This window comes from Megascapheus bottae, chromosome 18 (assembly GCF_031878675.1).
Source record: "Megascapheus bottae isolate mThoBot1 chromosome 18, mThoBot2.hap1, whole genome shotgun sequence".
Lineage (NCBI taxonomy): Eukaryota > Metazoa > Chordata > Mammalia > Rodentia > Geomyidae > Megascapheus > Megascapheus bottae.
Genome location: NC_143526.1, coordinates 38,148,953 through 38,172,924, shown reverse-complemented (window position 1 = coordinate 38,172,924; position 23,972 = coordinate 38,148,953). Strand labels below are relative to the sequence as shown.

General features: G+C 45.3%; 2 protein-coding genes across 2 annotated transcripts in view; one reads left to right on the top strand and one right to left on the bottom strand.

Moving 5' to 3' along the window:
• The first annotated feature begins 1,058 nt into the window (after window positions 1–1,058).
• Window positions 1,059–5,076, top strand: Kcns1 (potassium voltage-gated channel modifier subfamily S member 1). Its single transcript, XM_090352863.1, has 2 exons — window positions 1,059–2,084; window positions 4,606–5,076. Exons 1-2 carry the CDS (start codon window positions 1,059–1,061, stop codon window positions 5,074–5,076), a joined length of 1,497 nt encoding a protein of 498 aa, XP_090208989.1.
• Window positions 5,077–15,736: 10,660 nt separating this feature from the next.
• Window positions 15,737–23,972, bottom strand: part of Stk4 (serine/threonine kinase 4) — a 69,777-nt gene continuing 61,541 nt past the window's right edge. The window contains exon 11 of the mRNA XM_090352415.1: window positions 15,737–17,121. Coding sequence (XP_090208541.1) covers window positions 16,963–17,121 — 159 coding nt within the window. The 3' untranslated portion in view covers window positions 15,737–16,962. The remainder of the gene's footprint in view (window positions 17,122–23,972) is intronic.

Below are 23,972 nucleotides of genomic sequence, written 5' to 3'. Positions count from 1 at the left end.
ACAGGACGGCCGGGAGTTTGGCCTAGTGGTTAAAGTGCTTGCCTAGCATGCATGAAGACCCGGGTTCGATTCCTCGGTACCACATACATAGAAAAAAGCCGGAAGTGGTGCTGAGGCTCAAGTGGTAGAGCTCTAGCCTTGAGAAAGTCCAAGGACAGTGCTCAGGCCCTGAGCTCAAGCCCAGGACTGGCAAAAAAATAAATAAATAAATAAAAAATAAAAAGGACAGGACACATAATCATTGTTTCCACATTTTGAAGGGTGTGTGTGTACATATACATATATATAGTTTAATATATAAATGTATTATAAATATATTTCTATATAGTAAATACATATTTATATATATGTTAAAATAGATTTTTTTGCCAGTCCTGGGCTTGAGCACTATCCTTGGACTTTCTCAAGGCTAGAGCTCTACCACTTGAGCCTCAGCACCATTTCCGGCTTTTTTCTATGTATGTGGTACCGAGGAATCGATCCCGGGTCTTCATGCATGCTAGGCAAGCACTCTACCACTAGGCCAAACTCCAGGCTAAAATAGATATTTTTAAAACCTCCATTTCATAGAGGCTCAGAGTCTCATATACACAGAAGGTTCAAAGTCACATCTGAAGGAATCTAAAGATTGCCTTACATCATCTAACTGTAGTAGCTCTCAACTTGACCAAGAATTGGAATCACCCTCCCTGTCTTTAAACACCGAACTGTTGCTGCGGTGGAGACAAGCCTGAAATCCCAGCCCTTAGGAAACTGAGGCAGGAGACTTCAAGTTCGAGGTCAGCCTGGGCTACCTTAGCAAGAGTGTGTTTCAAGACAACAATTACACTACACAGGTAGACAGAGACAACAGAGAGGGAAAGAGAGAGGGAGACTGACTGCCCCACGCCTCTCTGCACCCAGTTTCTGATCTGGCAAATCTAGGACAGGCTGGAAAACCTGAATGTCTGACCAAGTCCCAGGTGATGCCGACGCGGCTCGGTCCAGGGACGTGCTCGGAGCCCTGGCTCTCAGCTGCTTCTCCTGAACATCGCAGGTGGAAAGCATTCCCCGGAGCCATGGTGAGCGAGTCCTCGGGGTCGGGCGCCGGCGCCCCCTGGCGGCGAGGAGACGAAGCGCTGCGCGTGAACGTGGGCGGCGTGCGGCGGCGGCTGAGCGCACGCGCCGTGGCGCGCTTCCCTGGCACGCGCTTGGGTCGCCTGCAGGCCGCCGTGTCCGAGGAGCAGGCGCGGCGCCTGTGTGACGACTACGACGCGGGGACACGCGAGTTCTACTTCGATCGGCACCCGGGCTTCTTCCTGGGCCTGCTGCATTTCTACCGCACTGGCCACCTGCACGTGCTGGACGAGCTGTGCGTGTTCGCCTTCGGCCAGGAGGCGGATTACTGGGGCCTGGGCGAGAACGCGCTGGCCGCGTGCTGCCGGGCGCGCTACCTGGAGCGACGCGTGGCGCGGCCTCGCGCGTGGGACGAGGACAGCGACACGCCGAGCAGCGTGGACCCGTGTCCGGATGAGATCTCCGACGTGCAGCGCGAGCTGGCGCGCTATGGCACGGCGCGCTGCGGCCGCCTGCGCCGCCGCCTGTGGCTCACCATGGAGAACCCGGGCTACTCGCTACCCAGCAAGCTGTTCAGCTGCGTCTCCATCGGCGTGGTGCTCGCCTCCATCGCTGCCATGTGCATCCACAGCCTGCCCGAGTACCAGGCCCGGGAGGCTGCGGCCGCCGTGGCCGCCGTGGCCGCGGGCAGGAGCGCAGAGGAGGTGCGCGACGACCCGGTGCTTCGACGGCTCGAGTACTTCTGCATCGCCTGGTTCAGCTTCGAGGTGTCGTCTCGCCTTCTGCTGGCGCCCAGCACGCGCAACTTCTTTTGCCACCCGCTCAATCTCATCGACATCGTGTCCGTGCTGCCCTTCTATCTCACGCTGCTGGCCGGGGTGGCGCTGGGCAAGAGGGGCGGCGCCAGCGGCGAGAATCTGGGGGACCTGGGCAAGGTGGTGCAGGTCTTCCGTCTCATGCGCATCTTCCGCGTGCTCAAATTGGCTCGTCACTCCACCGGGCTTCGATCGCTGGGCGCCACGCTCAAGGTAGGATGTCCGGGGGCGGGGGGCGCACTGGGGTGGAGGAGAGTGCGGGGGAGACCCTGGCAGGCGAGCTGGTGAATGCACAAGCCTCCCATGTGTGGGCGCACTGAGAAGCCATTCTTTGGGCTCCGTAAAGAAGGGCTTGGTGCCTCTGCTTCTGGAAGAGAAGATGGCGCCATCGCTTTGCTTGACTTCCTCTTTGCAAAGGAAAAGACAAAGATCACTCCCCCACTTCCATCCCTTACCCCCCCTCCCTTTTTGGTGTGCGCTGATCCTGGAGTTTGAACTTTGGCCCGAGCGATGTCCAGAAGCTTCTATGGCTCTAGGCTAGCGCTCTACCACTTGAGCCACAGCAGCACTTCCAGTGTTTTCTGAAGTTTATTTAAGAGTCTCGGGACTTCCCTGCCGAGCTGGCTTGGAACCTCCATCCTTAGTAGCCTCCAGAGTAGCTAGGATTACAGGTGTGAGCCACTAGGGCCAGGCGCTCTCCCCACTCATCCCCCACCCTGAAGACAGTCTCACTATATAGTCCAGACTGGCCTTGAACTCCTTACATAGATAGTCAAGGCTGGCCTCAAACTGTGGGTCCTCTTGCCTTTTGTCATTACAAATATAGACTGCCATGCCCGGGGACAAAAAGGCCACTTCTGGTATATCTTCCAAACTTCAAATTATAGAGCAAATACACGCAAGCCTAGATGTTAATTGGCTTCTCCCCTTGAGCCTTTCTTCTGGCATGATGCAAAGGTACAGGCAGTCATCCTTAATAGAGCAAACTAGGAACAGCCTGGAGCGAACACTTACTGAGCACAATTTCACTTACTGTGCCAATTTCACATCCATTATTGATTCGTCCTTAGGACAACTTCCTCAAGATGCTATTATTCATTTTCTTCCTGTAGATAAAGATCATGAGTTTAGAAGACTTATTTTTTTTAAGCCTAGTTGCAACTTAATGAACACATTATCTTTGTGCCCCCTGCCCAGGGGGTGAAATTAGCCCGATAGGGAAAGAAGAAGGAAGGCAATGTGAACAACTTGTAAGAAGGTTTGGCCAGGGGACAGGATGAATGCTGGAAGAGGGGACACAGAGAGATAGGGGTGCCAAAAATGTGCTCTAAGAAATGCAAGGGTCAGGATACTTCAGGCATGAACGCTTGGCCCTCAAGTTCTTCCCCAAAGCGTGGGAGAGCTTGTGAAGGTATGTATTGCCTCACCCCGCCCCCTTTGCAGATGTGGAAACTGAGGCTTCAGCGAGTGACAGGACTTACCAAAGGTTCCTCAGTAAACAAATGGCCTAGTCCAGAGACTAAATTCCCTGTGCCCAAGTCCAACACTCCGACTTTCCCCCCTTTACTAAAGCGTCATACAACTGTGAAGGATCCCTGGAGAGGATCAAAGTGCTCAAAGTGCTTCCATCCTTGCTCAGTAAATCCTTTTGCCTGTCCTCCCAGCAGGACAGCAAGGACACTTGCAGGCAATCGAGGCAGAATCCGAGGCTACTGATCAGCTTCAGAGAATTCTAGCCACACGCCCCGATTGCAGTGTCTGTGTAGGGAAGATCCTTATATTCTAAAACCCCACCTTGCCTCTACCACGAGAATCATGCTGTGACAGAAAATCATGGCTTGAGGATCCTAGCTTTATCTGCAAGGCAGGAGCAGAACAGCAATTCGCTCTCCAGATGAGACTCTTGCTACAGACTCAGAGTGAGGCCCCAGACCAGAAATGGATCTCTTGACACATAGAAGTTTGCCAGAAAGGTAGTATCTGTGGCTCTACCACAGATCTACCTTAATGGAGTCAATCTGAGCAGTACGAAGTGAATTCGTTGGGTTCTGACTTTTAAACAAGAATTATGTGATATTGCCACACATTCCAGTTTTCTCAGCCTGGCACTAGTAACTCTTGGTTGTGGGTCTGTCCTAGGCACGATAGTGTTTTAAAACACACCCTTCACCTCTACCCATCAGACACCCGTGGCATACTTCTTCCCACTATGATAACCAAAAGTGTCTCTAAATAATGCCATTGTCCCCGGGGGGGGGGGAGCCCAAATCACCCTGTTTGAGAACCACTGTCCTCAATCTTGACTCCAGTGGCAGAGTAGATATACTCTGGGGAACCCATATCCTCTCAACTCCCTTGATGGAGAGGAAAGTACCTTTTTTTTTTTTGGTACCTGCCAAACATGTCATAGACCAGTCAAAAGGGCATGAAACTAACTGCATTATGAAATACGAACTATGATTTTCTTGGTTCTGCCAGTGGGGGAAAAATCAGCAGGATCTCTGAGTTAAAAGAAACAAGGGTGGCCAAGCAAACACAGCAAGTAGGCCTATAATTCGATATCAGGGAGTTCTCTAGCCCTACTATGAAAAGACCTTAGAGTAAGGGTACTTGGGTCTTGGTGCTAACTCGCCCTTACTCTATGACTTGGGACCTGGTCAGCGCTATGCTCTCCAGACCTCAGTTTCTCCTGTAAGCCCATGTAGCTGACTCCAGTTCCTACACTGTCTTCCAGCACAGCTACCGTGAGGTGGGCATCTTGCTGCTGTACCTGGCCGTGGGTGTGTCAGTCTTCTCCGGCGTGGCCTACACAGCAGAGGAGGAGGAGAACGTGGGCTTTGACACCATCCCAGCCTGCTGGTGGTGGGGCACAGTGAGCATGACCACGGTGGGCTACGGGGATGTGGTGCCGGTGACAGTGGCTGGCAAGCTGGCAGCCTCGGGCTGCATCCTCGGAGGCATTCTGGTGGTGGCACTCCCCATCACCATCATCTTCAACAAGTTCTCCCACTTCTACGGGCGCCAGAAGGCTCTGGAGGCAGCCGTGCGCAACAGTGGCCAGCGGGAATTTGAGGACATCCTGAGCAGCATGGACGGGGGGTCCGAGGCGTCTCTAGAGACATCCCGAGAGACCTCACAGGAGGGGCGGTCTGCAGATCTGGAGAGCCAGGCCCCCAGCGAACCTGCAAAGTCTCAAAGTTATTAAAACCATAGTGTCTGTATCCCCTTTCCTCAGCTGGAACCCAGCAGAGCCCTCCCTGCCTAGGTTCTTTGCCCACAAAGTGGGCCTCTCATGACCACATGTGCACAGCCTGAAATCAGAACCAGGGACTGTGTACTTTCTTCCAAAGACCCAGGACAGCAGAAGACAGTGAGCCCACAGTGGCCCAGAGCCACCTGGGAAGCAAGCATGAGCCAGGGGCAAGGCGAAGACGGGGGTGATGGCTCTAAGTAGCACCTGTGACTGTGCTAGAAAACCATTTCACAGATGACAGAACTGAAGCTCAGAAAGGAGTAACGAGTCCCACTGATGTCATGGCTAGAAGTTATGGAGTCAGGTCTGGAGTCCTTGCTTATGGTCTGCCAAGATAAATTCCATTCACTCTGCTTCTATCCTCTACAAAGTTTGGATTTTAGGAGGGGTATGGGTCCCCGAGATTGAGCTATAGGGTGAGAACCATCTGTCAGAGGGGATTTGGACATGGGAGCCCTGAACCCCAGCTATGGCTTTCAAAGTACTTCTAGAAGGAGTCAGCTTTCAAGGGTGAGACCTTGCTGCCTCTTCGGCTGCTCTGAGTTTGCTGAGTGATCATCTCCTGCACCTCCCTCCCAGGCTGACTTAAGACAGAGCAAACCCAATAGGGCACAGCCTGAGCTGCAGATCCAGCTCTATACCTGCTGTGGGAAGTGAGCCAGCCCTTTGCCCCTGCTTCAGGCTCCCAGACCATCTGTCAAAGGGTCACAGTCTGTGACCCAGAGGGAGGTGAAGGACAAATAGAGCTGTGGAGGCAGCTCCACTCTGAAATGTCCATAGCACAGGACTGCCCTGCATGCCCCCCATTCCAACTTGGCAAATTCCCTTCTGCCCCCTACACACGTCTCCAGTCCTGCCTGAGTAACCATCCAAGCAAATGCTTGAGACATGTTCCTTCGGTAAGCTATGGGCCTGTCCTCCTTGCTGGAGGTACATCTTTATATTCTGCTGAATCCTCTGCCCCTTGGCTGAGCGAGTGTTCCCATGGCCCTTTCCTACAGCACGGCTAGAACATCAATCACCACGCCATCATGGTCTGCCTGCTTCTTCCTGTCCCATCACACTGGGCCTCAAAATAGAAAGCACTATGTAGCTGAACCCCAGTCTTGCAGCAGGGTAGTAGTTGTGTGTGTGTGTTTGCCGCAAGTCCTGGGGCTTGACCTCAGGGCCTGAGTACTGTCCTTGGGCTTTCTCAAGGTTAGAGTTCTATCACTTGAGCAACAGCACCACTTCTGGCTTTTTCTGTGTATGTGGTACCAAGAAATTGAAGGAAGTGCTTTATGCATGCTAGGCAAGCACTCTACCACTAGGCCATACTCCAAAGACCTTCCTTTAAAAGGGTGTGAACAAGATGGAAAAGAAAGGAGGCCTATTTAATTTGGTCTCTTTGGCCCTGCTAGGATTTTGAAGTTTTGTTTTTGTTGTTTTGTTTACCATAACCTTCTTCTAAGTTCTTCACTCAGAGGTTTCACATGTTGTTTACAGACTGGACTTAGTACAGTTTAAGTTTCGGAGTGCTTTACACAGTCTGGCTTCTCATAGTACCTTTCTGTCCCTACAAAAACACATGTCACCATGGTATGCTCACCCACTTCTTTGATTTAACCTCCTGGTCTCTGAATCATTGACTCTTCATTAGGTTCAAAAGATAATAATGGCTGAGTCTGGTGGTACATGGCTGTAATCTCAGCAATTTAGGAGGTGAGTGCATAAAGATCACAAGTTGGAGGCTAGCCTGGGTAAAAATACAAAAAAATCAAGGGACTGGGGTTTTCACTCAGTTGGCAGAACACTTAGCAAGCAAAAAGTTCTGGGTTCATCAGCAGTACCAGAGGGGAAGAGAGATGAGAGAAGAGACCAGGGAGAGATAGAATTAGGGAGGAAAAGAAGAAGGAGAGGGAGAATGATGGTGGACAAATCAGTTATCGATATACTCATGTTGCTCCTTGGCCTAGTAGATCGAGACTCTAATCCAACAATTACAAAACTATCTAATGGTGGCCTAAACTAAATACAGAGATCTGTAAGCACACACAGCGTGCCAGGGTTTATGACTCAAGAAGATCAGAAACAGCTTTCCTCAGCAAGTATTATTTAACCTGCCATTGTAAGGATGAGCAGTCAGCTAAGCAAAGGAGATTCGGGGTGGGAATGGCATGTGGATAGTACATAGCAGGCTGCCAGCACACACATGGTGTCCAGATTGGAGCAGGGGCAAGAGCTAAGCCAAAGCAGCTTTCAGGAGTCCGCCTTATACAGGCCCTGCTGCACATTCACCTCTTTCTAACCAGTCCAGCTGTACACTAGATGAGGAATCAGAGGTATTTGAAGAGCTTCATGCACCCCTCCTTTGATTTGACCTAACACATGGAGAAGCCAGATGGCTTGTAGACTTCCTGCAAAGCAGGAATGCTAATGCTGCCGTGGGAACAGCTCAGGGAAGAATCATCTGACTCGTGTCCAACCCAAGGTTGTGTGTGATCCTGGCCCAAATGCCTCAATTCTCCCCTATTCCAGTGTATCAAAGAAATGCATTATGCAAATAAAGAACCATGCCTGTGTACCTATTTCTCTTGTATGGAGTCGGCTTCCTGGCATGTTCTGAGAAGTTGAGGAGGGAGGATGTGCAAAGTGCTCTAAAATCTGCATCTTCTGGGTCTGGTCTTAGATTTGGCCCACAAAATATGGTTGCAGAAAATGACAAGAGTCTAGTTGGCATTAAGTAGATTACAACAAACAGTGGAAATGATCAACAATTGTTACAATTAGTGTTATTAGGCTGCAAGCAACAGAAACTCACTGAATAATAACTTCTGTAAAATAAATAAATAAATATTTTAAAGATATGTTCTCTTCCAGTTTCTAGCATAAATAATTACCTGGCCAGTTTCTAGTGTCTCACACCTGTAATCCTAGCTATTTGGGAGGCTAAAACTATAGGATCATGATTCAAAGCCAGCTCAGGCAGAAATGTTCCTGAGATAGACAACACCAATTAACCATCAAAATATTAGACTAAAGGTATGTATCAAGTGGTAAAGTACCAGTTGGGAGCAAAAAAGTATAGCACAAGTCCCCAAATTCAAGCCCCTGCAGTACTAAATGGCTTAAAATAGCGAAATTTATTCTTGACAGTTCTTGAGTCAAGAAATCCACAATCAAGCTGTTGGCCATGCCCAGATCATTTCCTTCAGACTCTTCTAGATTTCTAAGCAGTGCCATTCGGTGGCATGTAGCTCCATCACTCCAGTCCCTATCTCTAGTGTCTGATATCTTTTCTTCTGTGTCAAATCTGCAAATACATCTGTCTCATGAAGACATATGTGATTATATTTAAGGCCCACTTGGATGGTCCAACATGACCGGCTTTCAAGATTCCTAATCGTATTTGCTAAAAGACCCTGTTTCAAGTAAGGAAATATTTACAGGTTGTAAAGACTTGTATGTGGGTATGCATTTGAGACCAGTGTTAAGTCTATGGCCTATCACAAAAGAGTATATGAAGTTCACACAAAAAAAAGGAAGGACTGGGCCGGGAGTTTAGCCTAGTGGTAGAGTGCTTGCCTAGCATGTACGAAGACCCAGGTTTGATTCCTCGGTACCACATACATAGAAAAAGCTGGAAGTGGTGAAGTGGACCAAGTGGCAGAGTGCTAACCTTGAGAAAAGCCCAAGGACAGTGCTCAGACCCTGAGTTCAAGCAAAAAAAAAAAAAAAGGAAGGACTGATTGACAAAGCCTCAGGAAGTACAAAACGGGTCACTACCCCATGAGCTCTTGCCTCACTTCAGAGCCTGCTGAATATTATGACAAACTTGTGAAAATGAAATGTCTGGCTTCCTGTCCCTCTGAGTTCTTCCTTCCCTCTAAACTTAGGAGCCCCCATTTCACCTTGCAGCTTTTCTAGATCAGCCACTCTTGATCTAGACTTTCTTCAAACCAAGGGAAAAGCATATTGGGTTCACTGGAGGCCATCGTAAAGGGTATTTGAGGGGAGAAGGCACAGAATAAACCCAATCCAGAATCTTGTCTTCAGAAATCTTTTATTCCCTTCCTGTCTACATGATGCCAAGGGATTTGGGCTCGGTTAAGTTCCAATTTATGTGGGGCAACATTTGGTCCAGGTTTGCATTAGCCAACTCATCAAATTGCTAGAGCTCAGTCAGTTCTTGGAACTAGCACACAGAAGGCAGAATCTCTGCTAAGTGCATCTGCTGCAAGAAGACCAGCCTGGTCCAAAATTCCACTTCCCCTACTTGGTCAAATATCATGGAAATCCACTTCCACAAAAATTCCCTAAGTTTCCAAAGGTATTAATTAACAAGTTTCTACAATTTTGTATGGTTCCTGCTCAGCTTACTTTTAACTCTCCAAACCAAATTAGTCCCAGGCTCCTAGCTAAGTAGCCCTGAGGAGTGGGACAAACAGGAAGTCATAGCTTTCTTTCCTCTCTAGGGAAGGTTTTGAACTATTTACACCAGTGTTTGGAGAAGCTCGGATTTCTCCTGCGTGCTCTCACATAGCCACTCCTCTTAATGAACCTACTCTATCAGTGCTGGACTTCATAAAGGTGTAGGCAAGACCGAATCCAAGAACCTGCATCATCAATTTTGGTATTTGGAGAATTCAGACTTACTGCAAGTCATGAGTAAGTCACCATGATCACAGGAATGAAAAATGCTCCACTTTTCTTTTTGTGTTATTATTTGGGTTTGCTTTATTAGCTCTCCTTTAAAAAACACACACACACTTTATCACACACACTACGCATTCCTTACTTCCTTAAAAATGGACTGTGAGAGATGCTACAATCACCCTTAAAAGTCTATAACAAATAATACAAGACATAGCATACTGCAGTCTGCTAGTTTACCAGGCTAGAGCATGAGATGAGCACATGGAGCGAGGTGACTAGACAGGGACATTGTGGCATTTTGGCAGCTATCAAATTGACCTTGTTACTGGTGTGAGCCTGGCAGTTCCCAAAAGAGAAAAAGTGGAATTGGATGGAATTGGAAGAGTGGTTCAGGTGGCAGACAGATGGCAGAACATCAGCCAGTGAGATAAAGCACTGGAGTTTGGGTTAGCATTCTAGTCTCTGCCGAGAGGAGGGAGAGAGAGGAGAGAGAGGAGAGAGAGGAGAGAGAGGAGAGAGAGGAGAGGAGAGGAGAGGAGAGGAGAGGAGAGGAGAGAGAGAGAGAGAGAGAGAGAGAGAGAGAGAGAGAGAGAGAGAGAGAGAGAGAGAGAGAGAGAGAGAGAGAGAGAAGGAACTTGGCAGGTGACACAATTGCAATTGTCCTTTGCAGTCTTGTGAGTCTTGGTTTCAGAGTCTATAAGATGGAGAGATTTCTAGAAACGTTTAGGAGTGATTAGGGTTCTGTGTTACATGGCAAGCTCAGAATATCTGGATGTTCTAGGGGATATGATGTTAATGGTGAAGCAATTCTGATGATTTCTCCTTCTTCGCTGTGACCTTCAGGTAGAGACTTTGCTGATGCGTGACACATAGTGAATATTTAAGGATAATCCGACTTTGCATCAGTCCCTTCACAGCCACATACTGCAGATTCAAACGCAAAGATCCAGAGGAGTTCAAGATTACATAGGAAGTCAAGTCTATTCCTGGGTCTCTTTTGGTTGAGAAAACTTTTCACCTCAATTCTAAGCCCTCAGTTCAAATCCCTAACACCTATTCCTTCCCCTCCCTTCAAAAAAAGCAGATCAGGGATTAAACCTAGGATTCCTAATACAAAATTATATTCATACAAAATTAAATTCATAGTTCTGTCGTGATGATACTGCATTACTACCATCGTCAGTTAACTCCACAGGCCCCACTGAAGGGAATGGCTTTGATGTGTCAGTCTGGGCTACTTCTCTCCTCCGCTCTGAACACATCTCTTAGGTGCTTAGTGATAGTCCTCACTAACTGTATACAAGTGTTCATGTTTGGGCCAAACTAGCCCTGTGCCTGAGTGTGGAAAAATTCTCAAAAGTTTAGAAAGCTGAGAAGCTAACATTCTTTGAGAGGAAAAGATCAGTATCTTAGAATCCTGGTGGCTAGAAAGGAAGAGGACAAGACTCGACTGGTGTGTAACCTTGTGTACAAGGATCAGTTGAGACTCACAGGAAATTTGTTGAGGAGGAAGAACTGCACACACCTTGGTCTTGAAAGTCAGACTTGGGTTCAGATATTGGTTTTGTTGCTTACCAGCTGCCTGACCTTGAACTGGACTTGGCATTTGGAAGAAGTGCCTTCTCAGGGCCAGTTTCTGGTATCCACAATCCTTCCCATCTTCTCCTATCCACCCAGACTGGGCAAGATCTCTCAAAGTAATGCCAAATGATAGACCTGACTTCACTCAAGGTGGATCCAGAGGTTCACCTGAGGTCATCGCCTCCCTCCCCCGCTTCTCTCTGTTCTGCATTACTGGGCTGGCTTCATTCTCAGGCCGTTATTTAAAAACATCTGAATGTGACGGGAGGACATGAGGGATGCCACGTGGTATGAGACCAGATGGACTTGGACCTGAGCCTCCGTTCTGTGATCTTGCTTGGGTTTCTTGTCCTCTCTGAGCCTCAGCTTCAGCACACATCTCTTGTGGAGTGTTAATGTCAAGTTCAAGCAAGATATGTGGACACGATAACACAGTAAACACTCAAAACCACCACCACACTGGTAGGAGCCTCAGCAGCCTCTGCCAAAGGCCTCAATTTCCTCCACAGATGTCAGACAAGTGAAGAGAGAACGTTAGGAAATTGTTTCTCCACAGATTGCAATTTTTATCTACATATTACAAATTAGACTCACCTACTTGATGCCACCGCTGACTAAACACCAGAGTCCAGAAGCTTGGGTAAAAGAGTGGACTTGACATTGCCGAAAAATGAGTGCAGCAGCCAGCACAGAACTGACATAGGATGAAGAGGTTCCCGTGGCCGGGAGACGTGCAGACTCAGCACCAAGCTGTGAGAGTTTTGTTTATTCCAGTATAAAATGCACAGCTCATGGAGTATTTTCTCATCCTGAGCACCCTCATGTACTGAGCACCCAGATAAAGAAGAATGCCTATGGACCTTCCTCATGCTCCTCCCCTCTGCTGCATTGCTCCACATCCAACAAAGGGAAGCTTTACGCACTCTGCCCACCATACGCTATGTTCCTGTCATTTTGAATTTTATGCAAATAGGGTTTGCATACCTAACCTACCATTTTTAGTCTACAGTTCAGTAGCAGTAGTAGGTACTTTGCTGTATCATCATCACCCCATCTCTATACTGTCATCTTTAAAACTAAACACTAGCGCCTCATTCCTCCCATCCTTCAGTAACCATCATTCTGCTTCCTGTTTCTATTAATCTGCCTACTGTACAAACCTTATATTAAAATCATATGCTTTTTTTCTGACTGGCTTATTTCAGTGAACATTATGTTTTCCAAGTCTGTCCATGTTGTAGCATCTATCAGAATGCCCTTCCTTTTTAAGAACGGAACCATTTCTACACATAAACCATATTTGTCTCTTCACTCCTTATCCTTCAAGTAGCAGGGTGTGTTACCTCTTCCAGAGAGCTTCCTTGGCGGCTCCGGCAGCACCCACATGCCATCAAGTGTGTTGAGAGCTGTATTCTTCCTTCATCCACAGCATTCATGAGGCTGTGAGCTTTGTGTTGGACCGACTCCTGAGAAGTTCTGCACACACTGTTCATGGTTCATTTCTATGTCCTTGTCGACCAGCTCACTCCCTGGCACAAAGTATGTGCCCAACAAGAGTCCACCTGCTTCTCCTCATCCTTGGATTCTGGAACACACACTCTCTGCACAGTCAATGTCACTAAAGCTTACATCACACCACTATGCAGGAATATGTGAGACCTTGTTTTGTTTTGTTTTAAAGGATTCCTTAAAAAAAAAAAAAAAAAAAAAGAGTCCATGGTCCAAAAGACAAATTTATTTAAAACAAAGGTGACATGGTGTAGGGAGGGAGGAAGGGAGAGGTAGGAAAGAAGGAAGAAAGGACAGTTCTAACATAAAAACACACAGGAATCATCTCAAATTTTAGAATCCAAACCAAAGGCAGTGGAGGAAGCTATGTCTCACCCATATACAAACTGCTGACCTCAACCAATTATTTACATCCAAGCTTTACAAAATAGCTTTTCAAGTCAGCACTTAAGCCAGTGTGTTTAGTTTTCATTACAAAAAAAAATTAAAGCTACAAACTTCACATTTTTATATTGTACATCAGCAACAGCATTTAAGTTTTTATTTTCCAAGTTGGTCCAAGTGCAAGCTGGTGGAAAATTTTTTTTTAAACCCCAACAAAAAATGTGGATTCCAAAGACAATGAATATAATCACGATAACATCACAGCGGTGCTTAAAGGTAGACAGGTGGGAGCAGGAACCATTTCCCGGAAATAAGGAGCTGCAGTCTTTGGGGGCAACATGGAACGCTGGAAAGGACACCACAAGTACCAGGATTTCTATCCTGACTCTGCTATACTCTAGTGCCATGACTTTGAGTCTGACTACCTCTCTGAGCCTAGTTCCCTCATCTGTAAAATGCAGATAGCAATGCCCCATTTTCTCAGAGCTGTTTTTTCTTTTGCGTTCATGTTGTTGGATTTTAGCCTTTTATATCTGTAGGATCCATAGTAATGTTACCTCATTTCTCTCATTCCTGTTATTAGGGATTATTAAGTTTTAAATGATATAAATAAGTTTTGGCATCTGATAGGTGTTAAGCAAATGTTACCTGGTTTGGAATCTATAGTCTTAAAGAGGCTACGCTATAGTTTTTAAACAGCTTCAACTTGCTGGATCGATCTATTTCTCTACTTACCTACCATTCAACCGCCTCTCCTCACTCCTAAACAAATTCTCATTATCCAATTTGTGGCTGGGAAAAAGAATACAGGAAATTAAAAAAATATATAGAAATTCAGGTCTCTAAGGGGAAAGCAGTCAAGATGTTTTAAAGGAGAATTTTTCAAAAGATGAAATCAGGTCATGGTTTCTTGGAATTAGAGCTACAGAGTTCCTTGGAAGCTTGAGTCTCAAAGGCTTAGGCTCAATGAAAGCAAGCTAAAGCATCCTGAATGCAGCATTCAAGGGAAAAATGACTATGATTTTCTCTTCTTACTTTTCTGTCTCTAGAAAATAAATATACCTTGCCAAGAAAACTATCTGATCCAAAACAAACTGACTTCCAGCCAAAAAGCTCTGTCTAGCTGGACTGTTGAGCAGTAGACTTCGCTCCACCAGCCTTAGGGTGCATACATGTTTGAAATCAAGGTTCATGGCCTAAGAGTATTCACAGGAAAAACAGCTTTTCTTGACTTGGATCATTCTTCCTACTGGACGGGCTCCGGGCTCGTCCTTCCTCCTGGGCCAAGTACAAAGTTATTTGCTTAAAGAGAAAAGAGCCTGAGACAGAACCGTCAATTAGTGCGCACGCAAACACACACACACACACACACACACACACACACACAGGCACACACACAGTATATTGGGCGTGCATTCTCAGTGCTTTGGTTTTTTAAAACTTAGTTGGGGGGGTGGCGGGCAGGAGTTTGGCCTAGGGGTAGAATGCTTGCCTAGCATGCACAAAGACCCAGGTTCGATTCCTCAGTACCACATACATTGAAAAAGCTGGAAGTGGTGCTGTGGCTCAAGTGGTAGAGCGCTAGCCATGAGATAGGCCCTGAGTTCAAGCCCCAGGACTGGCAAAAACAAAAACAAACAAACAACAACAAAACAATTGGTTGCTACAGGTAACTCTCCGTTTGGCTGTTTTCCACCTAAAAACTGCATTTAGAGCTAGTTTATGTGAGAAAAGATGGTCACTTAGACATATGAGTTTCCTTTTCCTGTAAATACTGGCCCCACACAAGGATGCTATGAGTCTTAATTCTACAACTTCCTGGCTGTACTGCTGAGGAAATGAATGGTCCCCTTCAAACCGACTTCTTCATCTATGAAAGAGATACAGAGAATTCCCCACACAGGACTACTGTAAAAGGTGGAGCCCACCTAGATGGTGCCTGAATATAGCCAGTGGTCAACAAATGCCAGCTGCAGCTCTTACAAGATCTTCAGACTATCCTCTATTTTTTTAGGCCAAGCATCAAAGACCAATTGTATCTTGCCTTGTTAAAACACTTGCAGTAATTACAAAGAACAGAATTTTGTCATACAGAGGAACTTCCCCTGCCTTCATGTTGATTCTGAGGTTCAGGAGTGAGAGCAATTATGGGGTCAAGTTACAGTATCCTCTGGTGCTACTCAATCATGGCTTCCCATCTGAGGGAAAAGACTTTAGAAGAAAATAAAAAGACATTTGTCTTTCTCAATTGTCTTCTCTCTGCTGTATAACTAAAGGAAGCTTTGAGCCAAAGTTGCAGGAAGCCTTTTTTTTTTTTTTGCAGAGCCCAACGTCTACTTCAGGCAAAAATGTTCCTCCATGGGTGCTTGTGTATATCTACAAAAGATGCTTGTGGATATCTACAGAAACTGCAGAGCTCATGGACTCACTGAGATGGAACAGTGCAGCTCCTTGGGGAAATCACTCCACAGCCAGATCAGCTACTAAAGAGGCAAGGACAGAGTTAAAGCTCTGTGAGTAAAGTTCCCTAGGACAGGATGATCAAAACAGACACAGATCCCACCTTTCATGAAAGGGTTGCTCAGTTCAATGGCCAAGGAGAAGGGCCCTGAGTTCCAATCTCTGTTCTTCCTCAACTTGATTTGTGCTGTTCCCCAGGTCACTTCCCTCTCAAAGCCTTACTTCCCCATCTACCCAACACAAGGTCATGGTTCCTTCAAGCTCTGGCACTGTGTGTCCTCACTGCCCTTCTGGAGAGCAAATCTTAGTCTGGGATCGCATTTATCCTTTCCAGACCCCCCCCCCCCAACAGGAAACAAAGAAAATGGTCACATATACAGAAGCAACACCCTCTACCCTATCTGTAAGGAATGCAGAGTGAAATGATACATGCGTGTGATTTTGCACAGGAACAATGAGAGTTTCAAAAACCCTTTTTTCTTTCTGTCAATAGAGCTCAGCCCTGTATTTGCCGAGAGCTCCTGGAAGGCCTGTCCCTTTGCTGGATCATGGTCTCCTCTTAAGGCACTGGGCAGTATCTGTGTGACTTTAGGCAATGGATGAAGACATTGAAACAACAAAGGCCAATTTGCAAAGAGGGTGCCAGGCTTCCCCTGGGACTCCAAGAGCAAACGCAAATTCTGACAGCTGCAGAAGTCAGTGAGGGCTACACAAAGCTGAGAGGATTGTCCAATTCCTAATTTTTAAATGCAGCCTTGCAAAGGTGAGGTTGATTTCTACAGTTTAGTGACTCCTTATGAGCCTTCCTATGTCCTCTGCTCTCTTGTTCCACAGTACCATAAGCTTACAGAAAGAGGCAAAAATGTTCAAAACTGTACCTGTACAGAGATGCCACCACACAGAGTGGGGAATCTATTTATAATTTATACATATGTGCATATTAAAAAAAAAACAAAACTCTTCCAGAAAGAACAACCAAAAGCTGTTGGGAAAAGAAAACCAAAAAGACAATGTAAAAGTTTCCTAGGTATCACTCAACTAGGAGTCTCTGTTCTTGGGACTGAAAACTCTGAGTTCAAAGCGCCCGTACAAATCTTTTGAAATAGTAAGTCTGGCCAATGGAAACACACACAAGATAACACAACGACCATCGAGCAGCCCCTCCCAGTGGCGCATGTTCCTGAGTTCACAAAGGAGCTGTGGAGAACTGACAGCGCAGATGCTGGCTAACAAACAAAAGACGCGCCAGAGACCTGGGCCCAGCCTTGCTCAGAAATTTTGTTGCCGCCTCTTCTTAGCTTCAATGGCATCCAGAATTGGCTGCCGCTTAGACTGGTACTTCTGCCGGATCTCTTCAATCTCCTGTTCCATCATGGGGTCAAGGGCCAAGAGCCTCTTCTGAAGGTCTTCCACTGTCCAACTCTTAAGCTAGGAGAGAAGGACAGAGTGGTCACGACAAACCTAGGCTGACAGGAGGATTCTGTGCTCAGACCAAGCATGGGCTGGTGGCAACTAGATAAAACTCATTCCAATGGATGGCACACCATAAAGTTGTTCAGTGACAAATTATCACTGCAGAAGCTCTAAGTTCTAATTTGTATCATTTTGATATAATGTTGCTTAACCAGGAATAAAATAGTCTTACCTGCCAATCCTTTTAAATTAGCTATATATATTCATATATATTCATATTCATTGTTAGGGCATTAAAATAAAAGTAATTTGCTGTATGTAAAATTAATGGCCACTACCCACTTCCTGCCCAATTTGTAAGAGCACAGATGCCCATCTCTCCCTGTGGAGAGGCACTGACTGAGAGGAGATGCCCTCCCACTTCTACTCTCAGTGCCTTAGCAATGTCATGCTTATCACCACTAACAGTTACCAGGGTGAAAAATACGCCAGGCATTACTAATGGTTATGGGGATGGGGGCAGGGGAATGATACACCAGGTACAACTTTAAACACTATGTATGGATCAAACACATGGCTCTTGAACATATAAGCACAACCTGTGAGCGGGGAATTTGGAGACCCTGAAATTCCAAGACAAAGTTTACAAAGAAATAGTACTGGACATGCAAACTAATATTTATAGTCTAGTACTTATACTAGAACTAATACTAGTATTAGTTCTGTGCACCAAAAACCATGTGCTTTACATGCATTGATTCATTTCATTCTCATAATGAACAACAGGAGCTATCATTTACTACAGATGGACATGCCTCGGAAGAGGGCATCTCTGAAGCAAAGCCAAGATTCAAACTCAAGATCCTTTAGTCTGCTCCCCAAAAAGCACAAAGCAATTTAAGAATAAAGTACAGGCCTTGGGCTGAGTGCGAAGCCTAGTGGTAGAGTGCTCATCTAGCATGCATGAAGCCTTGGGTTCGATTCCCTGGTACCACATACAAAGAAAAGGCCAGAAGTGGTGCTGTGGCTCAAGTGGCAGAGCACTAGCCTTGAGCAAAAGTGTCTAAGGACAGTGCCTAGGCTCTCTGAGTTCAGTTCCCAGGACAAAAAAAAAAAAAAGTACAGGACTTATTATACAACCTGTGTCTAAAACATAGTTCTATCTCTTGCAAAGGCTGTGAGACCCAGGCAAGTTACCAACTGCCCTCGGCCTTTGCACTGAGGAAGCGGGACAGTGTTGTCTGATCATGCATATTTAGAGATCTTCTGCCATATGCATGGATGGGTCAAAGTCCATCTTGGCTGGTGGGGTTTGAATGAATGCTGACATTATTCATGGGGGAGGGGGCTTTATAATCATTTTGCTGCTTATAACCAGTTAAAAAGTACAGTGTTTCCAGAACTCAGAGGTTCACCCAAGTCTCATAAGAGATCTACTGTATCCACATTTAGAAAGCCGTCATTTCCTTGTTGAGGCCTAGCAGGGAAGTGTTAGAGAAGGTGGGTGAAGGGGCCCTTTCTATCCACCCTTCCTTAGGAGTGGGCTGTGAATGAGTGCCAGTGGCCTCCGTAGAAATGGTTAGTGTGACCTGTCACCACAGGAATTTTCCTTGGCTGCTTTCAGGGAGGTTGTCTGAGAAGGAAGAAAAGCCCAACAGTTTAAGATGTAAGGACTGTATTTTTTTTTTTCATGTGAGAATGGAAAGATGTGAGGAATGGGAAAGTGCTGGAAAGTTGAGCTGAAAGCAATGCACCTTTCTTTCCATCCTGTGGTTTTATACCACCTTGAACATTGATGTTCTTGGCCCAGAGATATCCCAAAAGAGATTCTCACCTAGTCTTCAGCATTTTTAAATTTCTCCTTCAAAAGGAGAATATCCCCGACCCAATACTGAACGTTACTGGTAGCTGAGAACTTATTCTTCAATGTACACTGACTGTGAAGAATTTATTTTACCTCTTGAGCATCATCTCCTTTTATAAAACAGACCAATCCTGGAAGTAAGGAGACTTAGAAAAGATTGCTGAGGGCAGGGAGTTTGCCTAGCATGCCCAAAGACCTGTGTTCAATTTCTTGGTACCACATACCTAGAAAAAAGCCGGAAGTGGTGCTGAGGCTCAAGTGGTAGAGTTCTAAGCTTGAGAAAGTCCAAGGACAGTGCAGACAGTGCTTAGGCCCCGAGCTCAAGCCCAGGACTGGCAAAAAAAAAAAAAAAAAAAGATTGCTGAGTGTGGCATTCCTGGCTCTGAACTTCTATGTATTTGGTATTGGTGGCTATTGTTACTATAATTGCTAATAATATTATTAATATTGTGGGGAATTCTAATCCCAAACACAATTTTTCTTGAAAACCCTGATTCTAGCAGAATCAAACAAATGAAGAAAATCTGGGTGCGGTGGCTCACGCCTGTAATCCTAGCTACTCAGGAGGCCACCCTGGGTACTAAAGTCTGTGACACTCTTATCTCCAGTTAACCACCAGAATACCAGAAGTGGTGCTGTGGTTCAAGGGATAGGGCAGCAGGCTTGAACTGAAGAGGTCAGGGACAACACCCAGACCCAGAGTTCAAGTCCGACGATGACGATGGTGAAGATGAAGAAGACGACGAAAAAGACGAAGACACAGAAGCAGAAGCAGCAGAAGAAATTCTACTTTACTTTGTGCTAACCCTGCCTAAGAGATAGAATTTTCCCATAGTAACTATTTACTTAAGAGCTAAACAAAATATTTTTCATCTATTCATTCACATTCATGAAACTTTTGCTGTGGGTCAGGCACTATTTGAGGTACATAGGATACTTCCATAAAACAAAGCAAACAAAAGCCACTGCCCCTGTAAAGTCCACATTTTAGTGAGACAAATGACAAGCATAGCAAACTAGCAAGCTAGTATCATATTAGGCAGCATGTGCTTTGGAAAAGAAAAGAAAACACAGAATGGAAGAAGGATAGGTGGGACGTGGAAAGACAGGTTTGCTTTCCATTTATTCATCAGGACGAAGAGTAGGTAAGGTAGGCTGGTGAAGGAACAACACTGACATTTCAACTCCACGACTGGACAAACCCCTTCTCCTCCACAAGCTTTAGTTTCTCCATTTGTAAGGCAGGAATGGTTTCAGATATTTTTCTAGTCTCAGTGGTTTTCCAAAGAAGATTTATGAATCACTTGTATCAGAATCACTTGGGAAAAATATAGTCTTGAGTGGGGAGCCCACAGCTACTCAGACTCCCTGGGAAGAAGCACAGAGTGTGTTTTCAAGCAGCTCTTCAGGCAGACCTTATAAATCTTCAAGTTGGATAAGGCATTATTTTATATATTTCTTCTTATTTTGTCTGTTAGCAAAAGACTCACAAAATAACTTCTGTTTGTCTCTGCTCTGAAATTTCTTTTAGATTTCTAATTCTAGGCAACTTTGTTGTCCTTGATTCTAATCTGGGGGCAAAGGCACTCTTGCTTTATCTCAGCTACCTTCAACCTCATTTATGATTCCTGAGGGCCTCTGAGGCTTAACTTACACCTGACCTATTGGAATATAGCCAAGACTGCTGCAGACTTTCTCACACCATCTAGATATGGATTTTTGTGAAAAACAAGCACAGACAATGGTGCCAAGTGAAGCATTTCACCTTCCTGGTCCTCGGAGACATAAACTTCAAGTGGCTCTCCTGGTAAATAACTTTGGTTCTATAGATCTACTACAGCCAGCAAATCTTCAATGCAACCATGCACACAACGTGAGCTATTTTCACTAGGTTAGGATGGAATTTATCCCAGGGATACTAACCTGGGCAGCTACCTCAGTCTCTGAGACTTTATGGAAACATGCACCTTCTATTTGAGACTCATACAGAAGTTTCATCTTCCAGTCTCTTCTCCTTATTTCCAGTCTTCTCCACTCCAAGAATGGTACCACCAAACCCTCAAATACTCAAAATTATCTTGGTCTTTCCCTTTTCCCTGCTGCCTTTCTGCCCACCTTCAAGGTTCTGTAGTCCTAGAAATCTATTCTGACATACTGGTAGAACTCAAAGCAGTCTGTTTTCTTCTCCAACTGCCTATACATTGTAACTATACTCATTCACCAGGGCCTAACGGGGTATGTTGGCTGTTAAGGATATGTGAGAATGTAAAGGCAACAATATAGGTATGCAGGCTTGTCTCAAAATTTAGGGTTTCTGGAAATATTGAAAGTTTGGTCTCATTCCTTTTCAGCAAGTGCTACTGTACTACCGGATTTTACACATACACATGGAGGAAATAGGCTAATTACTTCAGCGGTTACCAAATGTTCTAACGTCACCAAGTGTTTGATCTGCACTATTGTGTTTACTCCAACTGTAAAGTAAGTACAATTAACTTCCTTTTATACATGAGGTCAATCAGGGTGAGTAGGCAAGTCGTGTGCTTCAAATTACTTCAAATTTCAATTAAGTGGAAGAGACAAATAAATGAAAACAGCCAAAGGTTTCTGGAAATAGGCTGTGTTTGGTTTAAAAAAATGGAAGAGATTAGAAATATTAAGAATTTAACTGACATTAAATATGTTACATTGCCCTCAGAGTTTTAAAAACACCACCCATAGTAGTAATGGGTGGCTGCTGGCAAGTTACCTAACCTCTCTGGAGTTTATTTCCCCTACCTGTAAGGTAAGTATGCTCTGCTTGCCTCTTGAAAACATACCAAGTGCCTACTTCATGAATGGGATACTGATGAGCAGTGACTCAGTTGCAAGTGGCTGAGCATTCACAGTATATCAACACCAGGTCTACACTATTAGGCAATATGAATATGAAGAGTGGAATACTGAAGACATGGCTAAGCTTAGGGGCAAGAACACTGGCTTTCAGCTCTGCCCTTGGTATGTCAAGGCCAATGAGCAGGTCATCTAGCATGTGCCTTCATCCATCCTTTGTTAATAGAGACAACAGTGTCTGTCCTACAAGGGAAGTTATGAGCATCATAGATACTGGCAAAGTATAGTGTCTGGTGCATACAAAAAGAGAATGGACAGGTGGGAGCTACCATCTAAATTCCCTTGGAAAACACAGGAGGTATGTAATAGAAATAGTGGCTCCTGTTGCTATTAGATGAGGTCACAGTAAATTGTAGAATAGACCACGCACATAGAAACAGACCAGCAGACCAAGAAAAAGTCTTCAGATCTCAGTGTCAGGAATTCCAAGGCCGATGGGAACTGATTTCTATCCAGTTACACTGCGGCAACTCTGATTACAGTATTCTGAATCACATTTTGTCAATGTCACTGCACAACTGGCCCAGAGACCCACTGAGAAGCTTTGGCTGATGCCTTATCACAAGAGGTAATGGACAAGAATTACACTGACAGGCTATTTTGAGTAAGCTGAGACAAACGAAACATGACAATACACCACATACTATCCTGCCTTGGCCAACGAGCATCATGGTGAATAAACAGGGTCATCCAAGATATAGGCTTGAGATCTGTTTCAACTGTATATATTAATTATGAAATGGTATCATGAGATGTCTCCAAAAAACTGAGGAGAGCCGGGAGTTTGGCCTAGTGGTAGAGTCTTTGCCTAGCACACATGAAGACCCAGGTTCAATTCATTAGTACCACATACATAGAAAAAAGCTGGAAGTGATGCTGTGGCTCAAGTGGTAAAGCTCTAGCCTTGAGGAAAACTCAAGGACAGTGCTCAGGCCCTGAGTTTGGTCCCCAGGACTGGCCAAAAAAAAAAAAAAATCAAGAAGTCACTTGCTAAATATTTTAAGGATAAACTTCCATACCTCAACATACTTGAACACGTTTAATTTTGCCTCTAATGTTACAGTACTTCTCAAACACATCATCCCTTCTGCATACGTAAAAACGATTTTGTCACAGGCCATGTCTTATTATGGTCAAGAATGTGGAAAGAATACACCTTTGGAATTTAGTGAGATGATAGGGAAGTTTAACAGAAGCAATATAAAGTTATCAATATACTATTCCATACCTTCAACTAGACCAGCACATAAAAAGCCAGTGCAAGTGCAAGAGAGAAAAATGTACAAAAGTCAAATGGCATCTAAGGCTGGATGCTGGTGACTCCTGCCTATAATCCTAGTTATTCAGGAGGCTGAGGTCTGAGGATCATGGTTCAAAGTCAGCCCAGGAGAACTTGTCTGTCTCCAATTAACCACCAGAAAACCAGAAGTAGAACTGTGGCTCAAAGTGGTGGAACACTGTCCTCTAAAGAAAGAGCTCAGAGCCAACATCCATCATCCATCCCCTGACCTGGGGCCAGGGGTGGGGGTGGGGGTTGGGGGGTTGGGGGAGGGGGGATTCTTAAAGGGCATTTAAGTAAGGGACTGATTTAGTTCCACCAAAGATACTTCCCTGTGTTGAGGTAAACCTATCTATACCTAGAAGGAGAAGAGGCGACTCTAGTAAGATGATTCTCACAGGTGTCAGAGCAACTCTCATCAGATGAGAAAGAAGAGAGCCAGCAGAGAATCAAGGAAGCAAGGAAGCTGACCACCAAATCACAGTGTGGATTAAGTAAACACTATACCATCAATTTCTAAAGAATCTGCTACTTAATTAAATTGATAAAACCTTTAATGAAATATTTTAAATGGCCCATGCTTTTAATCCCAGTACTCAGGAGGTTGAGACAAAAGGATGGAGCATTCAAGGCCAGCCTGGGCTACAAAGCCCAAGCTCAACTCCCCCCCCAACCCCCTCCCCCTCCTCACACTAGCCCTGACTGCTCTTTAAGAAAAATTCTATTTTTAAGAGTTCTAAATTGGTATTTAAATTTCACACTTAAAAAGTTAAAACTGGGGCCGGGAGTTTGGCCTAGTGGTAGAGTGCTTGCCTAGCATGCATGAAGACT

Bases quoted from the DNA above. Each gene is read 5' to 3' on its own strand.
- Kcns1 (XM_090352863.1), top strand. From the start codon at position 1,059: ATGGTGAGCGAGTCCTCGGGGTCGGGCGCCGGCGCCCCCTGGCGGCGA. The intron at 2,085-4,605 runs GTAGGATGTCCG...ACTGTCTTCCAG, and splicing joins CGCTGGGCGCCACGCTCAAG to CACAGCTACCGTGAGGTGGG.